The sequence below is a fragment of the Chelonoidis abingdonii genome, chromosome 4 (assembly GCF_003597395.2).
Source record: "Chelonoidis abingdonii isolate Lonesome George chromosome 4, CheloAbing_2.0, whole genome shotgun sequence".
Classification (NCBI taxonomy): Eukaryota; Metazoa; Chordata; order Testudines; family Testudinidae; genus Chelonoidis; species Chelonoidis abingdonii.
The window spans coordinates 46,952,226-46,967,252 of record NC_133772.1 but is presented as its reverse complement, the minus strand read 5'-3'; the positions used below and the strand labels follow the sequence as shown (position 1 = coordinate 46,967,252).

Genomic DNA, 15,027 nt, shown 5'->3' with positions numbered 1-15,027 from the left:
TTTTCTTTATTGCAAATGTGTATTTTGCTGGAAGGATTTTAACTCTGTTTGCTGTACTTGTATACTTAGGCTGGGAGGGGGAATCCCTCTGGTCTAGGTGAAGCTGAAAGACCCTGTAACATTTTTCCATCTTGATTTTACAGAGATAATTTTTACTTTTCCCTCCACCCAGATTTGAAAGTATCTTGTCTCCCGATTGGTTCTTTGGTCAGGTGTCAGCCAGGTTCACTGAGCTTGTTAACCCTTTACAGGTATAAGAGACATTAACCCTTAACTATCTGTTTATGACAGAGTTGTATCTTGTTGCCTTCTTGAAGGAAAACAACTTTACGTGAGACAGCACCGACTGCTTGTGCGCCCAACCCTGCAGTCCCAACTCAGGCAAAATCCTACTGGAATCAAAAAGAGTTTTGTCTGAATAAGGTCAGCAGGATCAGACTCTTTGTGCACAAAAAGAAAGGTACAGCAGGTGTCATGGAGCATGAAGAGTGACAATAAAAGACAAGTGATATGGATTTTCCAAGAGCAGATTGATTTGAAATCACAAATGTATCCCTTGTAATTTTACACATTTGAGTACTACTAGTTACCTGGGATGTCCTCAATAGAGATTAAAGTCATTGAGATTTTGAACTGTTTGGAACTATGCTCCATGACTGCACAGTCAGCTGTTGGATATGATTAAGAATGCGCTAGGCATACAATGGGTGATTAGGCTACCTAAAATTCATGTTCAGGATTTTTTTTTAAAAAATGGATAGGACTAGTATTGATAAATGCATAAGAAGGGCAAAGTTTTGCTCTCACTAACTTCAGTGAGGTAGAACAGGTATAACCAAGAGCAGGATTTAGCTCATGATATTACCATTGTTGTTGTTTGTTGAGCTTGGACAGTGTGCTCAGCCTTGTGCAGAGCAGACTATGAGATAGGCCCTGTCTCAAGGAGCTTACAATGCTGTGTTTTGTAATGTATTGTATATTTCATACTTGATTTTATTTTATTAAAAATAGCTGTCTGGATCAGTCTGTAGAGTACATTTCATTCAGCACACAATACCTGTTTCATTTGCCTATTCTAAGATTCATTTTATGTGTCTGAGTACTGCACTCAAGTACTTAAATGCATTTGCAATAGTGAAAGTAGCTTATAAGAAATGCTGGAATTCTAAAGCAGACCTAACCACCCTACAGAAATCCAAGGGCATTGCTCTTTCAAGGGAAAAAATAATCTGGGGAAATGTTGCCTTCTGGCGCATGCTGGAACACAGTGCAGCACTCACAAACAATTCCATGAATACCAACGTGATTTTAACATGTTTATGTGACAGACTATATCTCTCTCTCTAGTATATCTATTCACAGTACTACTCCAACCATGCAGTATTATTTGAATATATTACATAGATGGGTTGCTAGACTTATTTCATGTCCTGAAACAGGGTCTTTCTTCGATTTTGTGTGTGGGTTCAGGCATTATATCCCACTGCCAGCTTATATGTCCATCTTTTTTTTCCATCCCATAAGACGATCATTTTCTCTAATTTGTTTTATATTTCCATTTGCAACCTCCTTAATATTTCAATTACCTTTATATCTGTTTGCATACTCTTGACTTATTAGTGTACGCAAACAGTGAGTGGCGTACCATGACATTTTTAGTAAGGCATACAATTCTACACTTGCATGCAAGGTGTGACCTTGCATGCACCATGCAGTGTGGAGGATGCCATTTTGTTCTAGAAAACTGTGAACTTTGTGTGTGTTTGGGGGCTGGAAGGATTGTCCCACAGACACAGCTGGTCAGGGCTTTCGCATTCTTGTAGAAAGTATTTCTGGGACATGCAATGCATGTGTTGCATACACAGACAGCATGCCACTGGCCACAGGACCAGAGACCAAGAGCGACAATCTGGCCTTACTGAAGTCAATGGGAGTTTTGCCATTGACCTCAATAGGAGTTTAATTGACATCCCAGCAGCAGTCATTTATAGCTTTACCCAGGCTAGAGGTAAAACAGGAGAGGGAGTTGGCTGGGTCCCAGCACATCTATCTGACTTCATACAGGGACCCATAAAACCTTGGACCAGCCTGCCTGATACTAAGTGGCTTCAGTAACAGCCATTTTGCTGTAAGTTACTAACTAAATGTTAAACAGAAATGAATTAACCCTGGAAGCATTTTCCCAAAGCAAAAAGAAGCATTACCTAGACCCCCTGGTAGTGCTTTCACCACATGTTTGAGTTGTGCTATTTCCAAGGCTTCCCACAGCATGCTGTCTGTGCATTTCTTTTCTGGATCCAAGTTAAACCTAAGATTCAATACAGTTAAAAGTTAACTATCAACATCAAATTCACCCATACACCTTTATATTTGTATGGTTAAAAACAAACACACACATAATTATATAGATGGATTAAACAATTTGGGCCTGATTCTGATCTCACCTCAGTCCAAGTCAGGAACAGCTCCATGGAAGTCAGTGGATTTGCTCTGAATTTATACCAGTGAAACTGAGATCAGAGTCTGACCCTTTGAATCCAACATGGCCCCCTTTTAGTTTTTACAATACCAGTTTGTGGTACACAGAATGATCAGCATCATGCTGAACAATGAAACACAAAAGGGCATCACCATAGCAGAACAGTAGCTATAAATTACTCAACAGTTGTTATCAACCACTCTGAGTGCATCCTTAGCCTATTATCACCCGAAATAGGCAGCGATAAGTGCTAATCTTCTTCATGTCATATCGTGTTGCTTAAAATATAACATGATATTCAGGAATAAAAGACTCGCAGCAGCAAATGTGATCTTTGGTTCACTTTTTACTGCTAGTGTACATGTGGTGAATGTCCAGTGTTGGCCTAAAGAAAATCTTGAATAAGTAAACAAACAAAACAAATATATACTGCCATTTTATCTTCTGATATAAATAATTCATGTCCTATTCAAGTGAGTACAGGAAATAATCTGCCTCAGGAGAAGTCTCATGGAATCAATAGGCAAACTTCAGCAGTTTATAAGTCATTATAAATGAAACTCCACTCTAACTACTTTAATGCCCAAATTAGCGTACATAGGCAATATAACAATTTATTAAGGGTCAGATTGTCCCTTTTTGTGGAAAATGTCATAGGAGGGGATGGCATTTGTTGGAAACTCTGTGAAGTTCTCTTCTCTGAGTTTCCATTTCACCTTCCCCACATAGGAAAGAGGTTTTAAACTCATAGAGGAGGGAAAGGGGCAAGGTCCTGGAAACCTAACAGAGCACTAAGCTCCAAGCCAACAGAACCTGAACCACCTTTGCATTGCTTCCCTGGTTCCCTTCCACTCTCCTTTGTTACGTACCATGGCGCCCCCCATCTTCCCCACTTCACCTCTAAAGGGCTGGTTAATGCCAGTCTCACAATTTCCTGAGCTGACTTTGGCTGGCCTACTCACTGGGTCCTGAGGGTAGCAGGTCACAGACAGTGACTAGTCCCAGGTCCCACCTTAAGGAGAAATCTCTGCCAAACTGTGGAGCATTGACTAGGTGCAGTTGCTCTAGAAGGGCTCTCTGGGCTCCGAGGAGGATGTGGGGAGGAACACATAGAAAAGATAAATCAAAGGTAGTGGAGCATGAGGCCTCTTACCTGCATAGTTTGTTGCTGCTCTCTCTGTGAAAATCATAATCTGGGATAACACAAATCCTAACAGTTTCTTGTTGTTTGTGCTTTATGCTTACCGGATTGTACCGCTGAACAAAATAGGATCTTGGAGAATGATTGACAGTCTGGATCTTAGCGTCTGTAAAGGGAGCTTTGCAATGTCTATGCCATCAATGATAATCCTCCCTATTCAAAAGATCATTGAGAGTCTGCTAGATTGTTCATCACATCATATAGCTAGCAACCAACAACACAACTTGATTTTAGTTTGTATTATATTACAGAGAAGCATGCAAGACTAACCTTTGGGCTACATATTACTTTATTCACCAGTGAAATGAGTTACTGCTAAGCAGAAAGTGCAATTCCCTTGAGACTAAATCATGGCAGATGCCGGTTATATTTTATGAATATTACATGTCCCATCTGGTTGGTTGTTGATTATTGTGTTGTTTGATATATGATTACAAGGGGTTAATTCAAGCAGAGGTTAGGCACACAGGAGAGGGGACAATAGCTTCAGATAGCCCTATTTAGCATACTTAATGGACAATGCAGGTGTCTATCACTTTGAAGTTTACATCTAGCTATGCTGATGAGTTGAACAGTCTGGCTTGGCAGGGGTGGGGTGGGAAAACAGGTAGCAAACTGGAACAAAGAATTTTCTCAGGAAGGATAAAGAGAAATCCCTGCAGCACAGGGAATGAGAGTGCTGGGGAACAGACAGAAACCCCATCCCCCAACCTCTAGGGTTTCAGTCTGCTCCTCAGCACTCTCTGGGATGTTTGGGTTAAGTTCCACCTACATAAGCTTTAGGTTAGGTAAGGTATGTGTGTAAACCTTTTATTGCGTTAAGCTTCTTTTTCTCTTGTGCTTTGTTCCTCTGATTAAACAATGCTTTGTTTTGAAAAGGCTGTAGTGGATCACTGTGTACACTGGTCACGGCTCCCAGAAGGAAGACTTGCAGGTAGCTGGACCTAGTCAGACCTGCTGAGCAATCACAGTTGGTACTCGAGTTATTGTAGCCTTGGGGCCACTCTGAAACTGGGAGAATCAGGGATTCCACTCCAGAACAGGCAAAAGCCTAGCATCCGAAGGGATGCACGCAGAGAGACCTGGAAGAGGTCAGAGCCACACAAATAATTATATATTTAATTTGCAGGATGTCTAATAACCCAGAATAAATTATCAGATGTTGATTTAGTGCAATGTCATAAAGATACCGGAGAACATAGCTAAGTTGCATTTGTTGAAGAAGGCAAGTGCAGGGTGAAACTTCTTCCCTTCAGGTCTCTAAGGGTTCACACTCTGTATGCTGTCCATGAGTTGTTCATGCCCCAAGCTACAGAGGGATCCAATTCTATTCTGTTCTATTCAGGTTCTTATAGCCCCTCCATCATAACCATATCCAAGGGCCTTCCTGAGTGCATTAAGTGATGTGACTAACCCCTATCATGAGTGGTTTTTTCTTTCTCCCTTCTCCTCCCCATGTGAAAATGTCAGGAAGAATTTGTTTATGATGTTCTAGAGCAGGGCACAGAGGATGAGGAGTGTGCTCCTCAAGCTTTGGCACATATCCTCCAGATCTTCCTGTGCCCTCTATGCTTCCTGCTCTGTTTGGTTTGCTACATCAAGCGTACTCAGAGGTGATGGATATGCATGAATTGTATGTGGATAGGCCAACCAGAAATGGACTGCAAATGAATGCTGCTTCTACAGAAAAACATTATATCCATATTTTGCTGAGAAGTGAACAGAGAGAGAGATTTTGGCTCTAAGAATATTCATAGGGAGAGAGCCCACCTCCTCTCATGGCAGCTAATGTGCACATGCAGCATAGGGGGATGAAGGTTCTTTTCACTAGCACTACATGGAGGGTGTATGAGGAATACTCCATTGTGCATGTGTTTGGAGTAACAGGCAAATAAACATTATTTCCAGATGGGTTGAAATAGAGACATCTAACTCAGACTGGTGCACATGACAATTCCCCAAGTAGCCTCTGGGCTCATAGTAGACCCAGGAGGTAGTATTTGCTACTATTATACATCAGCCCTGGAAATACTGTCTCACAAAGGAGGTCATAGCATTGTGGAGTGATGGGAAGGGATTCTGAGATGGGGTAGGGTGGAAGATGGAAGTAACCACCTATTTGAACACGGAGTGGGTAGCAAAAGCTCCAAGTTATCCTTGGAGCCCTGAACAACTCTGTCCTTGGATTCACCTGCACTATCGCATATTTTTTCAACCCTCCCTGCTGCCGATAAGCACTATGCTTGTTAGTTTGTGTTGGAGACAGAAATATGCTGCCTCTACACCTTTGCCTACCCCTTTAATGCATACTGGCAAATGCTTAAAAAAAGATCTAATTGATGCATAAAGAGTCTCCCTCTCAACCTGACATGCAAATCTACTTTTGGAAGTAATTAAAGTCTCAATCCTGCTCTCTCTGAAGTCAATGGGAATTTTGCTATCGACTTCAAAAGGAGCAGGTTCAGGCCTTATAGGAAACCAATACTGACACAGAATACAGATTATTTAAAAAATACACGTTTGGAGTCCTTTTCTATTTTTAATGGAAACACTTGCCTGAGGCTGCTCATAGTGTTAGAAAACACTGATCACGTTGAATGAGATTTTATATTGACCTGGGTTATCAATAAGGCAGAAGATAATGAAAGACAGATGGTCTCTTACTTGGAATAAGCCCAGCAACAATGCTTAGCACAGTCTTTGTACAGTCTTTATAATTCACGGCTGTTAGTGTCAGATAAAGAAAGTTCAAAGTTGCTTCCCCAGGGAGCTACCCCTGACTGGAAGGAACAGGTGTGAGCCTACCTTCAAAGGTGTCAACCATTCTGAAAAAGGCAAGAGAGAAGGAGGATTTCCCACTGCCTGTTCTGCCACAGATTCCAATCTACAACACAGAAACAAGATGAGTAGAACATTAAATGAGTAGGAAGGAGAAATATCTGTACAGGGCATTTGCAACAAACATCTTGGAGTGAAATTCTGGCCCCATCTGAAGTCAAAGACAAAACTGAATTGTCTTCAGCAGGGGCCTTATTTTCCCTTTTTTGTCTTTTAAAAGAGAATTGGACATTCAGGGTTAGATTTTGGCTGGCCCTCCATGGGGATGCTAGGGCACAGTGGGCCACAAGGAGACCTTCTGGAGCACAAGGAGGGTTGGCTTGTGCTGCCAGCAAAGCTTAGTACCCCAGAGGCGGTGTGTTTGGGTGGGAGAGTCAATTGTATGATGGGAGAGAGAGACACAAGATTAAGGAGGTGAAAGAAGGTTGAGGGGAAAGGGACAAGTAGGGACAGATGACCAATGAAGGGACAGGGCAGAGAAGCCATTTGGGAATGATGGAGTGTATATCTCACATTACAATTGTCAGTGTCCCTTATTTTGAGGCCCTATGTCCCACAGCAGAGCACCAGAAGATTAAGAAGCACTTACATCACTGTAACAGTACACATTTTTGAAGGCACCAGAGCAAAGGCATAAAGAAACCGGTATAAGGGATTAGGACTGGAGTATATTATTTTGGAGGAGGAAAAACTTTGGAAATCATTAATAAAAAATAGCTTAGTACATTCTCCCCACTCTATAGTTTCTATTACAAGCTGGTCTGACTGGGGAAAGAGTCATTTCTCAAATCATCTCCACTTTTTTACCTTTTGCCCTGGAGAGATGTGAGCACTGACATGCTTTAGGACTGGCTTTAGGTTGCTGTCATAGCGGACACTCAGGTTCTGTATTTGGATCTCACCTCTGTCAGGCCAGTTCTGAGGAATCTGCGAAGGAGCTGTACCCGGAGCATAAAAACCCACTTGTGATCAATTCATCAATTCATTAAATGCTCTAATAAGTTATTTATGGCAATTCACTGTGAATCATTAAATATTTAATGAGTTCTTTTCTCAAGCTATACAATACCACACTCACAAAGGAGCCCTTCATAATTTTCAGCTTCCGTTTTTAGAAGGCCATTGATCCTTTTCACTGCTCCCAGCTGGATCTCCATATCAGCCAGGTTACGAACCATCCAGTTCAGGTAATTAGACACCTGAAATAATATAAATAAATACATGTCACGTTTTGCTAATATGAAATACTGAAAGAGAAACATCATAACACCGTTAGACCACCAAGCACTTCCATTCCTCCAGGACAGCTTTTTAATTGTTTCTGTGAAGCTTATTTAGAATACAAAGTCTTAATAAGCTGAATGAAACATTTGGTGCACATTAACAGAGTGGCAAGACTGGCTGCAAGTTAAATATCCTAGGTATGGTGCTCTGGTATTATGGTGCTACATGCCAATGTTTAAAAAGAAAATAAAAGCTAAAAGAGAGAGAGAGAGAATATTTCTTTTTTAAAAAAGCCTGAATATCTAGAATGAAAGATTGCAGCATAATGATGAGTAAATTAGTGATCTAGTAATACTATTTTTCAATTAGAATGAATGATAACATTTTGATATATTTATTAATAAATACACTATATATTACTTACAAGGGATTTAAGAACTCAGAAAAGAATATGCTTAACAAACATATCACCCACATAGTATGAATTGAAGTTAATGTACTATTTCACAGTTTTTACAGCTTCTCAGTATGGATGTGTATACAGCACCTTCTGTCCTTTCCACCTTTGTGCCCTCAAGAAAATATTGTGTGTGGGAGAAGCCACTCAATGCTTGATTTAACTTACCATAAGAGCATAGGTTAGTCCTAAGCCCACAAGTCCTGAAGAGAGCTGATTGTACAAGGACTTGGTAATAGAAGTCACAGCTGCTATGAGAACCACACATGCTCCAATGTATTCCTGAAGGAATATGAATAAGCTTCATCACTATATATAGAGAGACTATGCAAATGTTTTGGTAAGTTCAGTTTGAAACAATAAATCCTTTACATGGCTAAGACTGAAACACACGCTGAAGATTTTAAATAATCTGTGGATAGAGACGGCCTGTTAACCCCCTTTTTTGTTGCCATTTCCCTTGTCTCCTCTCTCTCACTTCTTGGTATTGTCGGTTGTATCCACAGTTGTATCCCCATCCCATCTTAAATTAGGCTTGGCCTACATATAGTTTTTTACTAATATAACTATTTCAGTTAGGTATGTGATGTTTTACTGAAATAGTTATATGGATACAATGGCTAGTATAGAGTCAGTTATACCCATTAGATAAAGGTGCCATATATTAGAATAGCTTATTCCTTAAATTTACAGGAATAAGCTATACTTGCATAACTATGTCCACACTAGAGGTTATGGAACTGGTATAGTTAACGTGGTACAATTTTTGAATATAGATAAAACTTTAGAATGGGAAGTCAGTGGGACAGGGACTGTCCTCCTCTACGGCCACATCTACGCTGGCAACTGGACAAAGGTACAAGGGTGTGTGTAAGCTTGCCCATATACCCCACAGCTGCACAGAGTGTCCAAATATGCTGCATTGGACATGGGTGTACACTCTGAACCTGGACATAACCGTGTCCACACAGGTTTTTTTTGATAAGCAAGGTTAGCACTAGCATTTCAGGGGCAGTATCCCAAGGCTCTATGAGTCACAGGATATATTCTAGGATCTGCCTTGCTGTGTGTTGGTGGGACTGCAGATGCCTTCACACATCTAGTGATGGAGTTCCCACTCACCCCTCTCCTGCCCAACTGGTAGAAGACATGGTACAAGTGACTGATGGTACCCGGCTCCTTCTTGCGAGACAAACGTGACTGCATTGCAATACATGACTGGTGAGAATTTTGGGTGAAAGGATTCGGATCTCTCTCGCAAGCCAAAGACTGGTGGCCAGGATGGGGAGTAATCCACTGTTTCCCCATGATACAGAGATGCAGGAGACTACCGGCATTGCAACTGTAAGTCCATAGGAGGCCACCACATCTGGACCAGAAGAACCAGCACTGTGTGGTGGGATTACATAGTGTTAGAAACTTGGGATGATGACCAGTGACCACAGAACTTCAGGATGAGGAAGCCAACAATCATGAAGCTCTGTGGAGAGCTGGCCCCAACCCTACAGTGGCAGAACACAAGGTTTTGGGGACCCATCGCAGTGCAGGAGCAGATGGCTATAGCCTTCTGGAAGCTGGCAACATCAGACAGCTACTGGCCAGCTGCAAACCACTTCAGGGTGAGGAAGGCCACTGTCAGGGTTGTGGTGGTGCAGGTTTGTGAACCCATCAATGCACTCATCTACCCACACATGGTTACCCCAACCAAAGTACCAGAAGTTATACTGGGGTCCCAGAGAATGGCCCCGTACAATTTGGAAACACCATCGATGGCACCCACATCCCCATACTTTGCTGATTGAAAGGAGCGAGCGAGTACATCAGTGAGTACATCACTCATTCTTAAAGGCTTAGTGGACCACAAAAGCAGATTCCTGAATGCTGTCCAACACACAGGACAGGCCATGACACTAGAGTGCTGAGAAGATTGGGATTGTCCTTGAAGGGGGAGGAAGAGACTTTATTCCCCAGAAGCAATGTGGTTCTCTTTGCCCACAGTTATTCTGGGGGACCCTACATACTCGCTCCTATGCTGCCTAACGAAACCCTAGCCCAGCTTTAACCACCTGGCAAAATGGAGAGTCAACTCTAAACAAAGCAGCTGCAGGATGGTAGTGGAGAACACCTTTGAACGGCTGAAGGCTTGTTGATGATGCTTATGCTCTTGGTTAGACGCCAATGTAGGCAACGCAGTCTGCATTACTGTGGCATGCTGTGCCCTTCATAGCATTGGTGAGATTAAAGGTGAGTACTTTAGGACAGAGTGCGTTCAGGACAAGAAGGGCTTGCAAAACCTCATTGGATCAGGCTGCTCCATAAATGTTCATACTGGTGCTGGACCACAGTGGGCCAGGGAAACCAAGGATGCAATTTGTGCTTACATTATGGGGCAATGGGCGTGCAGGTAGGTGACTGCAGCCTGGTCCCAAGCAAAGTGCCACACCCCATGCAGCTACTGTAAAAATAAAAGAGGGAACATTCCCTTTCACTTGTGTTTCAACACAGGTTTTTTCCTCTCCCAATGACTGTCATTAGCTGATTGCTTAGGTAATGACTCATTACAGGTAACTGGGGCAGGGCACCTTCGCAGGTATAGCACCTTCTGGTTTGTGATTGGCCTGCAGATGGCATCTGGCCAGTTAAATTGCACTTATTGTTTTTTCATTTTGTGTTAACATTCACAGCTGTTCACCAGACCACAGTTCAGGTAGATTACTTTAGTATCTGAAGGATCTTGAGAACAGTTGATGAAGCATGTGGGAGGGGCTTTTACAATTCATCTCTGGTGACTATGATTGTGTGGGAGGATACAACCACTCACTGGCTGTTAACTGTGAGCACCCCATGGTTTAAAGTGATTGTGGTTTTTTTGCAGGGCTCAGGGTGCAGGAAGGGCTGTTTTAGCACTGTTCAATATGTGATGGCACAGCTAATTCACTTTGTTTTTCCCGTTGTTTTGTTAAACCCATACAGAAGTTTACTCACCTTCTCTTCCTCACCCCCTCCCACAGACCCAGTTAATAAAATTACTTGTTATTTCCATGCACACTGCGCTTCCAACATGTCCCCAGCTTACTTATATTCACATATTCCAGGCCAGGGGAAGTTTTGGGGTGTGGGGGTGTGGTTCTGGGAGGGTCAGACTGGACTTTGCAGTTTTCTACCCCGGAGAGTTATATGACTCAAAGCACTGACTGAAGGAGCCCAAAACTAAAGGGAAAAAAATTGTACCTTTACCAAAGCCCAAATGAAAGGTCCACACACAAATAAAAGAAGCTAACATTTATTGAAACTAGTACATTTAGCATAACTCTGAACATTTTTTTAAAAGGAACTGTGAATGAAAACAGAATGGATCAGACTTCCTTCACTCCCTATGGCCCTTGATCTTCCCCTACTCTGGACAAGGAGGGGGATGGGTCAAAAAGGGGTGTCTCTTGCATGGGGTTTGGGGGCTAGACACATGCTGGCCTTCAGGCAGTCTCGGGCTCATTGTTTCTTTTGTCCACAGTCACAGGACTTCCCCAGGGAGGGGTTTCGGGTGCCAGTACAGAGTATTGTGCATGGAGTCTTGCAGACTCCCACCTCTATCACAGAGGGTGGGAGTTGGGTCCTCTAACTCAGCAGCATGGTGGGCTGCAGGTGCAGGAGGAGTAGTAGCTGGAGAAGGAGATGCCAGTTTATGGATACTGGTGCAGCTATTGCGGCAGGCAGGACCTGAATCCATTCCACCTCCCCCTGTATCAGGGACTGCAACAGGGCATACTCCCAGTCCCCTTGGGCAACTCCCATTCCATGTACCTCTACCCTGATATAACGCGACCTGATACAACACGAATTCAGATATAACACGGTAAAGCAGTGCTTGGGGGGGAGGGGGGAGGAAGGGAGGGCAGGGCAGGGCTGCGCACTCCAGTGGATCAAAGCAAGTTCAATCTAACACAGTTTCACCTATAACACGATAAGATTTTTTGGCTCCCGAGGACAGTGTTATATCATGGTAGAGGTGTACCATGTGTCCTGCTCCAGGAACCAGATCATTAATGCCTCCTGCCTTTGGAAAAAATGTTCCTCCCACTTTATAGTCTGTTGCTCCAGCCCAATAGGCCATTCCTCTCTTTCCCGCAAAGCCAAACTTTTCCTGGCTCCTTCTGTCAACTCCAATGACCACATCCTCAGGTGTCATGCTTTGTCTGCTGGGCTGTTGCTTCTGGATCCCATGCAGAATGGGCTCACTCTTCTCAGATAAAGGTTCTGCCAAGTCAATCACAAGAGCAGCATTATATTGTATCTTTCCTTGGAAAGCAGGTAAGAAATCTCCCCACATAACATAACTCTGCTGTGGAAGGACGCAATAGTGATAATTCTCAGCATTTCAGGAATGAGATTGTTTCAGTATCTTTGGTTCTCAGAGAACTTTTGCAGCCCCCATGAAAGGAGCACCTGCTGACAATGAGAGTTAACATCAACTAATGGTTTTTAAAAATGTAATGTCTTAAAGTGTATGATTGGGCTGGTGGGCGCATTTATTTCTGGGGCAGTACTAACGGTCCGCTAATAATCCATTCTATAACTTCTGCAAAAAAAGCTTTATAGTGGTTCATGGTAATTCGATAAAATTACCATGAATTTACAGTTGTGTCTTGGTTGGGGACCATCTGGGTGACGGTTGAGTTTAACTTACCAGCTTCAGGTTCTATTTCCTGCTGAGTAGAGAGGTCCTCCTCTAGGTCATCAGGAGGGGCGTGCTGAGCCATCTTCTCCTTGCAGAGGTGCAGCATGACACACTCTTCTTTCTCCAAGGCTTCCTCCTCTACAGTCCCCACCATCTCCACACTGTGGCCTTCATCAGCATTCCATCAGCTGATGAGGCTGGTGGAGATTGAGGAGGGAGTCATGCATCACCACAGGCTCAGTAGCAGGAGCCTAGAAGAACATGTGGTCCAGCTCCCTGAAGAATAGGCAGATTGGAGGATCTCTCCTGGAGCAACTGGTGGAGTCTTTTGCCCTCTGATACTGGAGCCTCAGGTGCTTTATTCCTTCCTGGGACTGGGCCAAAGTACAGTGAATGCCCACATGCACCAGCCTCTCTGCAACTTCCCATTACAGGTGTAAGTTCCTGGTGATGTGGGAGAAGTCATGGAAAATGGTGAACTCCGACCACACATTTATTGGGACCTGCGTGTGGCTGGGTGACCAGGCAGCAGCTCTTGAAGCATATTCCATGGCCACGTGTACTGATGAAGAGAGTCTAGTAGAAAACTGTTGTGAAGGGGTCAGCACAGCTCACCACTACTGGTGAGAATGGGGGGGCAGGGACCTTTATAGATTTGGATAAGGGTCAGGCATGAAAAGGTTCAGTATATTGTGGGTATTGGCTGGAGGACTATTGAACTCAAGACATACCCCTTACCCCATCCACCCTACGCACTGGCATGGGAACGGGGCCATACCACAGCCCAAGGCATGTTCATACCCACACCCCTCAGGTCTACTAGCGTTTTTTCCCTGGACAGGTCTTGAAACCTGTATTTCTGGGTTTAGATGTGGACAGTAGGGGGTTCTGGCACAACCATGTGCTTGGACCATGTCCAGTTGCCAGTGTAGATGAAGTCTACGTTTATACAGTCCCTAGTACAACGGGATCTCGATCATCTCTAGATGCTTCTTCATCACTATTCCTTATTTGCTTAATAGAATACAGGCTAGTTCTCTTTCCTCTGAGTCACCAAATAAACCTGAGTTTAGGTGGCAAATACACCAGTATATGTGAAAGTCTAAAATTAATGTGCAGATTGACATGAAATATACACACAGATGTACCTGTATGCACATAGAAGGATCACACATTTATAACATGACTAGCAGCAGCTTTGTTACATCGGTGCCTTGCAGAAACAGATACAAATGCTAACATCACACAGCATAAGAAGCTCTCTGTATTGCCTTCCTGAAGACTCATTTTTAACAGATAATTTCTTTCACCTACCTGCTGTACTTGCAGTACAAGGGGAACAAGAACACAAAAGGCAATAGCCCTGTCCTTTGGCTGACCCAGAAAGGACTTAGGCCCAAATCCTCACACACCCTACTGGTGCAGAAAGCACCCAATACAATGGACTCTCAGCAGGGGTGGCTGGATGGATGAAGCCCAGGTGTACTGACACGCACAGCCCCCGGTGGGATCTTGATACTCTGATCATTCTCCTCCACACAGGAAAAGGGGGGGGGGCAGGGTGACCAGAAGTCCTGATAAAATTGGGACTGTCCCAATATTTAGGCGTTTGTCCTGTGTCCCGACCAATTTCATGGCACTCCGTTTTCCCTCCCATTTTTTGCTCCACTGGCACCCCCATGTGTCCTGATATCTTCTTCTTCTCATCTGGTCGCCCTGGGGGGGTAGTGGAGGGAGGGAGGAAAGGGCCATGAATCCTATTCCAGCTCTGGAATAACAGCTGCAGCCTGTGGGAAGAATTCCTCCCCTCCTGCACTCCACTGTGTTTTCATCGACTGGGTGATTGGGCAAGTTTTCTTTACAAAGACATGTACACGGCAAAGGTATAGGCTGGATAACTCTCATATACATCAATGGAGTGCCAGGATCAAAGTAAAGCATAAATCAACCAACCAACCACACACAGAGTAATGTACTTGCCATGCGGACTTCCAGCCAGCGATTGGCAGCTGTAAGGAAAAGGGAAGCGATATTGTTGGAATCTGTATATTCAAGAAGCTTCTGTCGGAACCGGCCTTCATACCTTCAAAACAGAAATGGCAAAGCAAGAAGTCAATGTGTGCTATGAGGCCTTGGGAAAGTAAAACAAACAA

At 43.5% G+C, this 15,027-nt stretch overlaps 1 protein-coding gene across 1 annotated transcript in view; it reads right to left on the bottom strand.

Moving 5' to 3' along the window:
• Positions 1 to 15,027, bottom strand: part of ABCC8 (ATP binding cassette subfamily C member 8) — a 134,769-nt gene that overhangs the window by 8,024 nt on the left and 111,718 nt on the right. The window contains exons 30-36 of the mRNA XM_032799206.2: positions 14,855 to 14,957; positions 8,368 to 8,481; positions 7,597 to 7,717; positions 7,326 to 7,456; positions 6,486 to 6,564; positions 3,725 to 3,833; positions 2,205 to 2,308 (exon numbers count right to left, since the gene is read on the bottom strand). Of these exons, the coding sequence (XP_032655097.1) occupies positions 2,205 to 2,308; positions 3,725 to 3,833; positions 6,486 to 6,564; positions 7,326 to 7,456; positions 7,597 to 7,717; positions 8,368 to 8,481; positions 14,855 to 14,957 (761 nt within the window). The remainder of the gene's footprint in view (positions 1 to 2,204; positions 2,309 to 3,724; positions 3,834 to 6,485; positions 6,565 to 7,325; positions 7,457 to 7,596; positions 7,718 to 8,367; positions 8,482 to 14,854; positions 14,958 to 15,027) is intronic.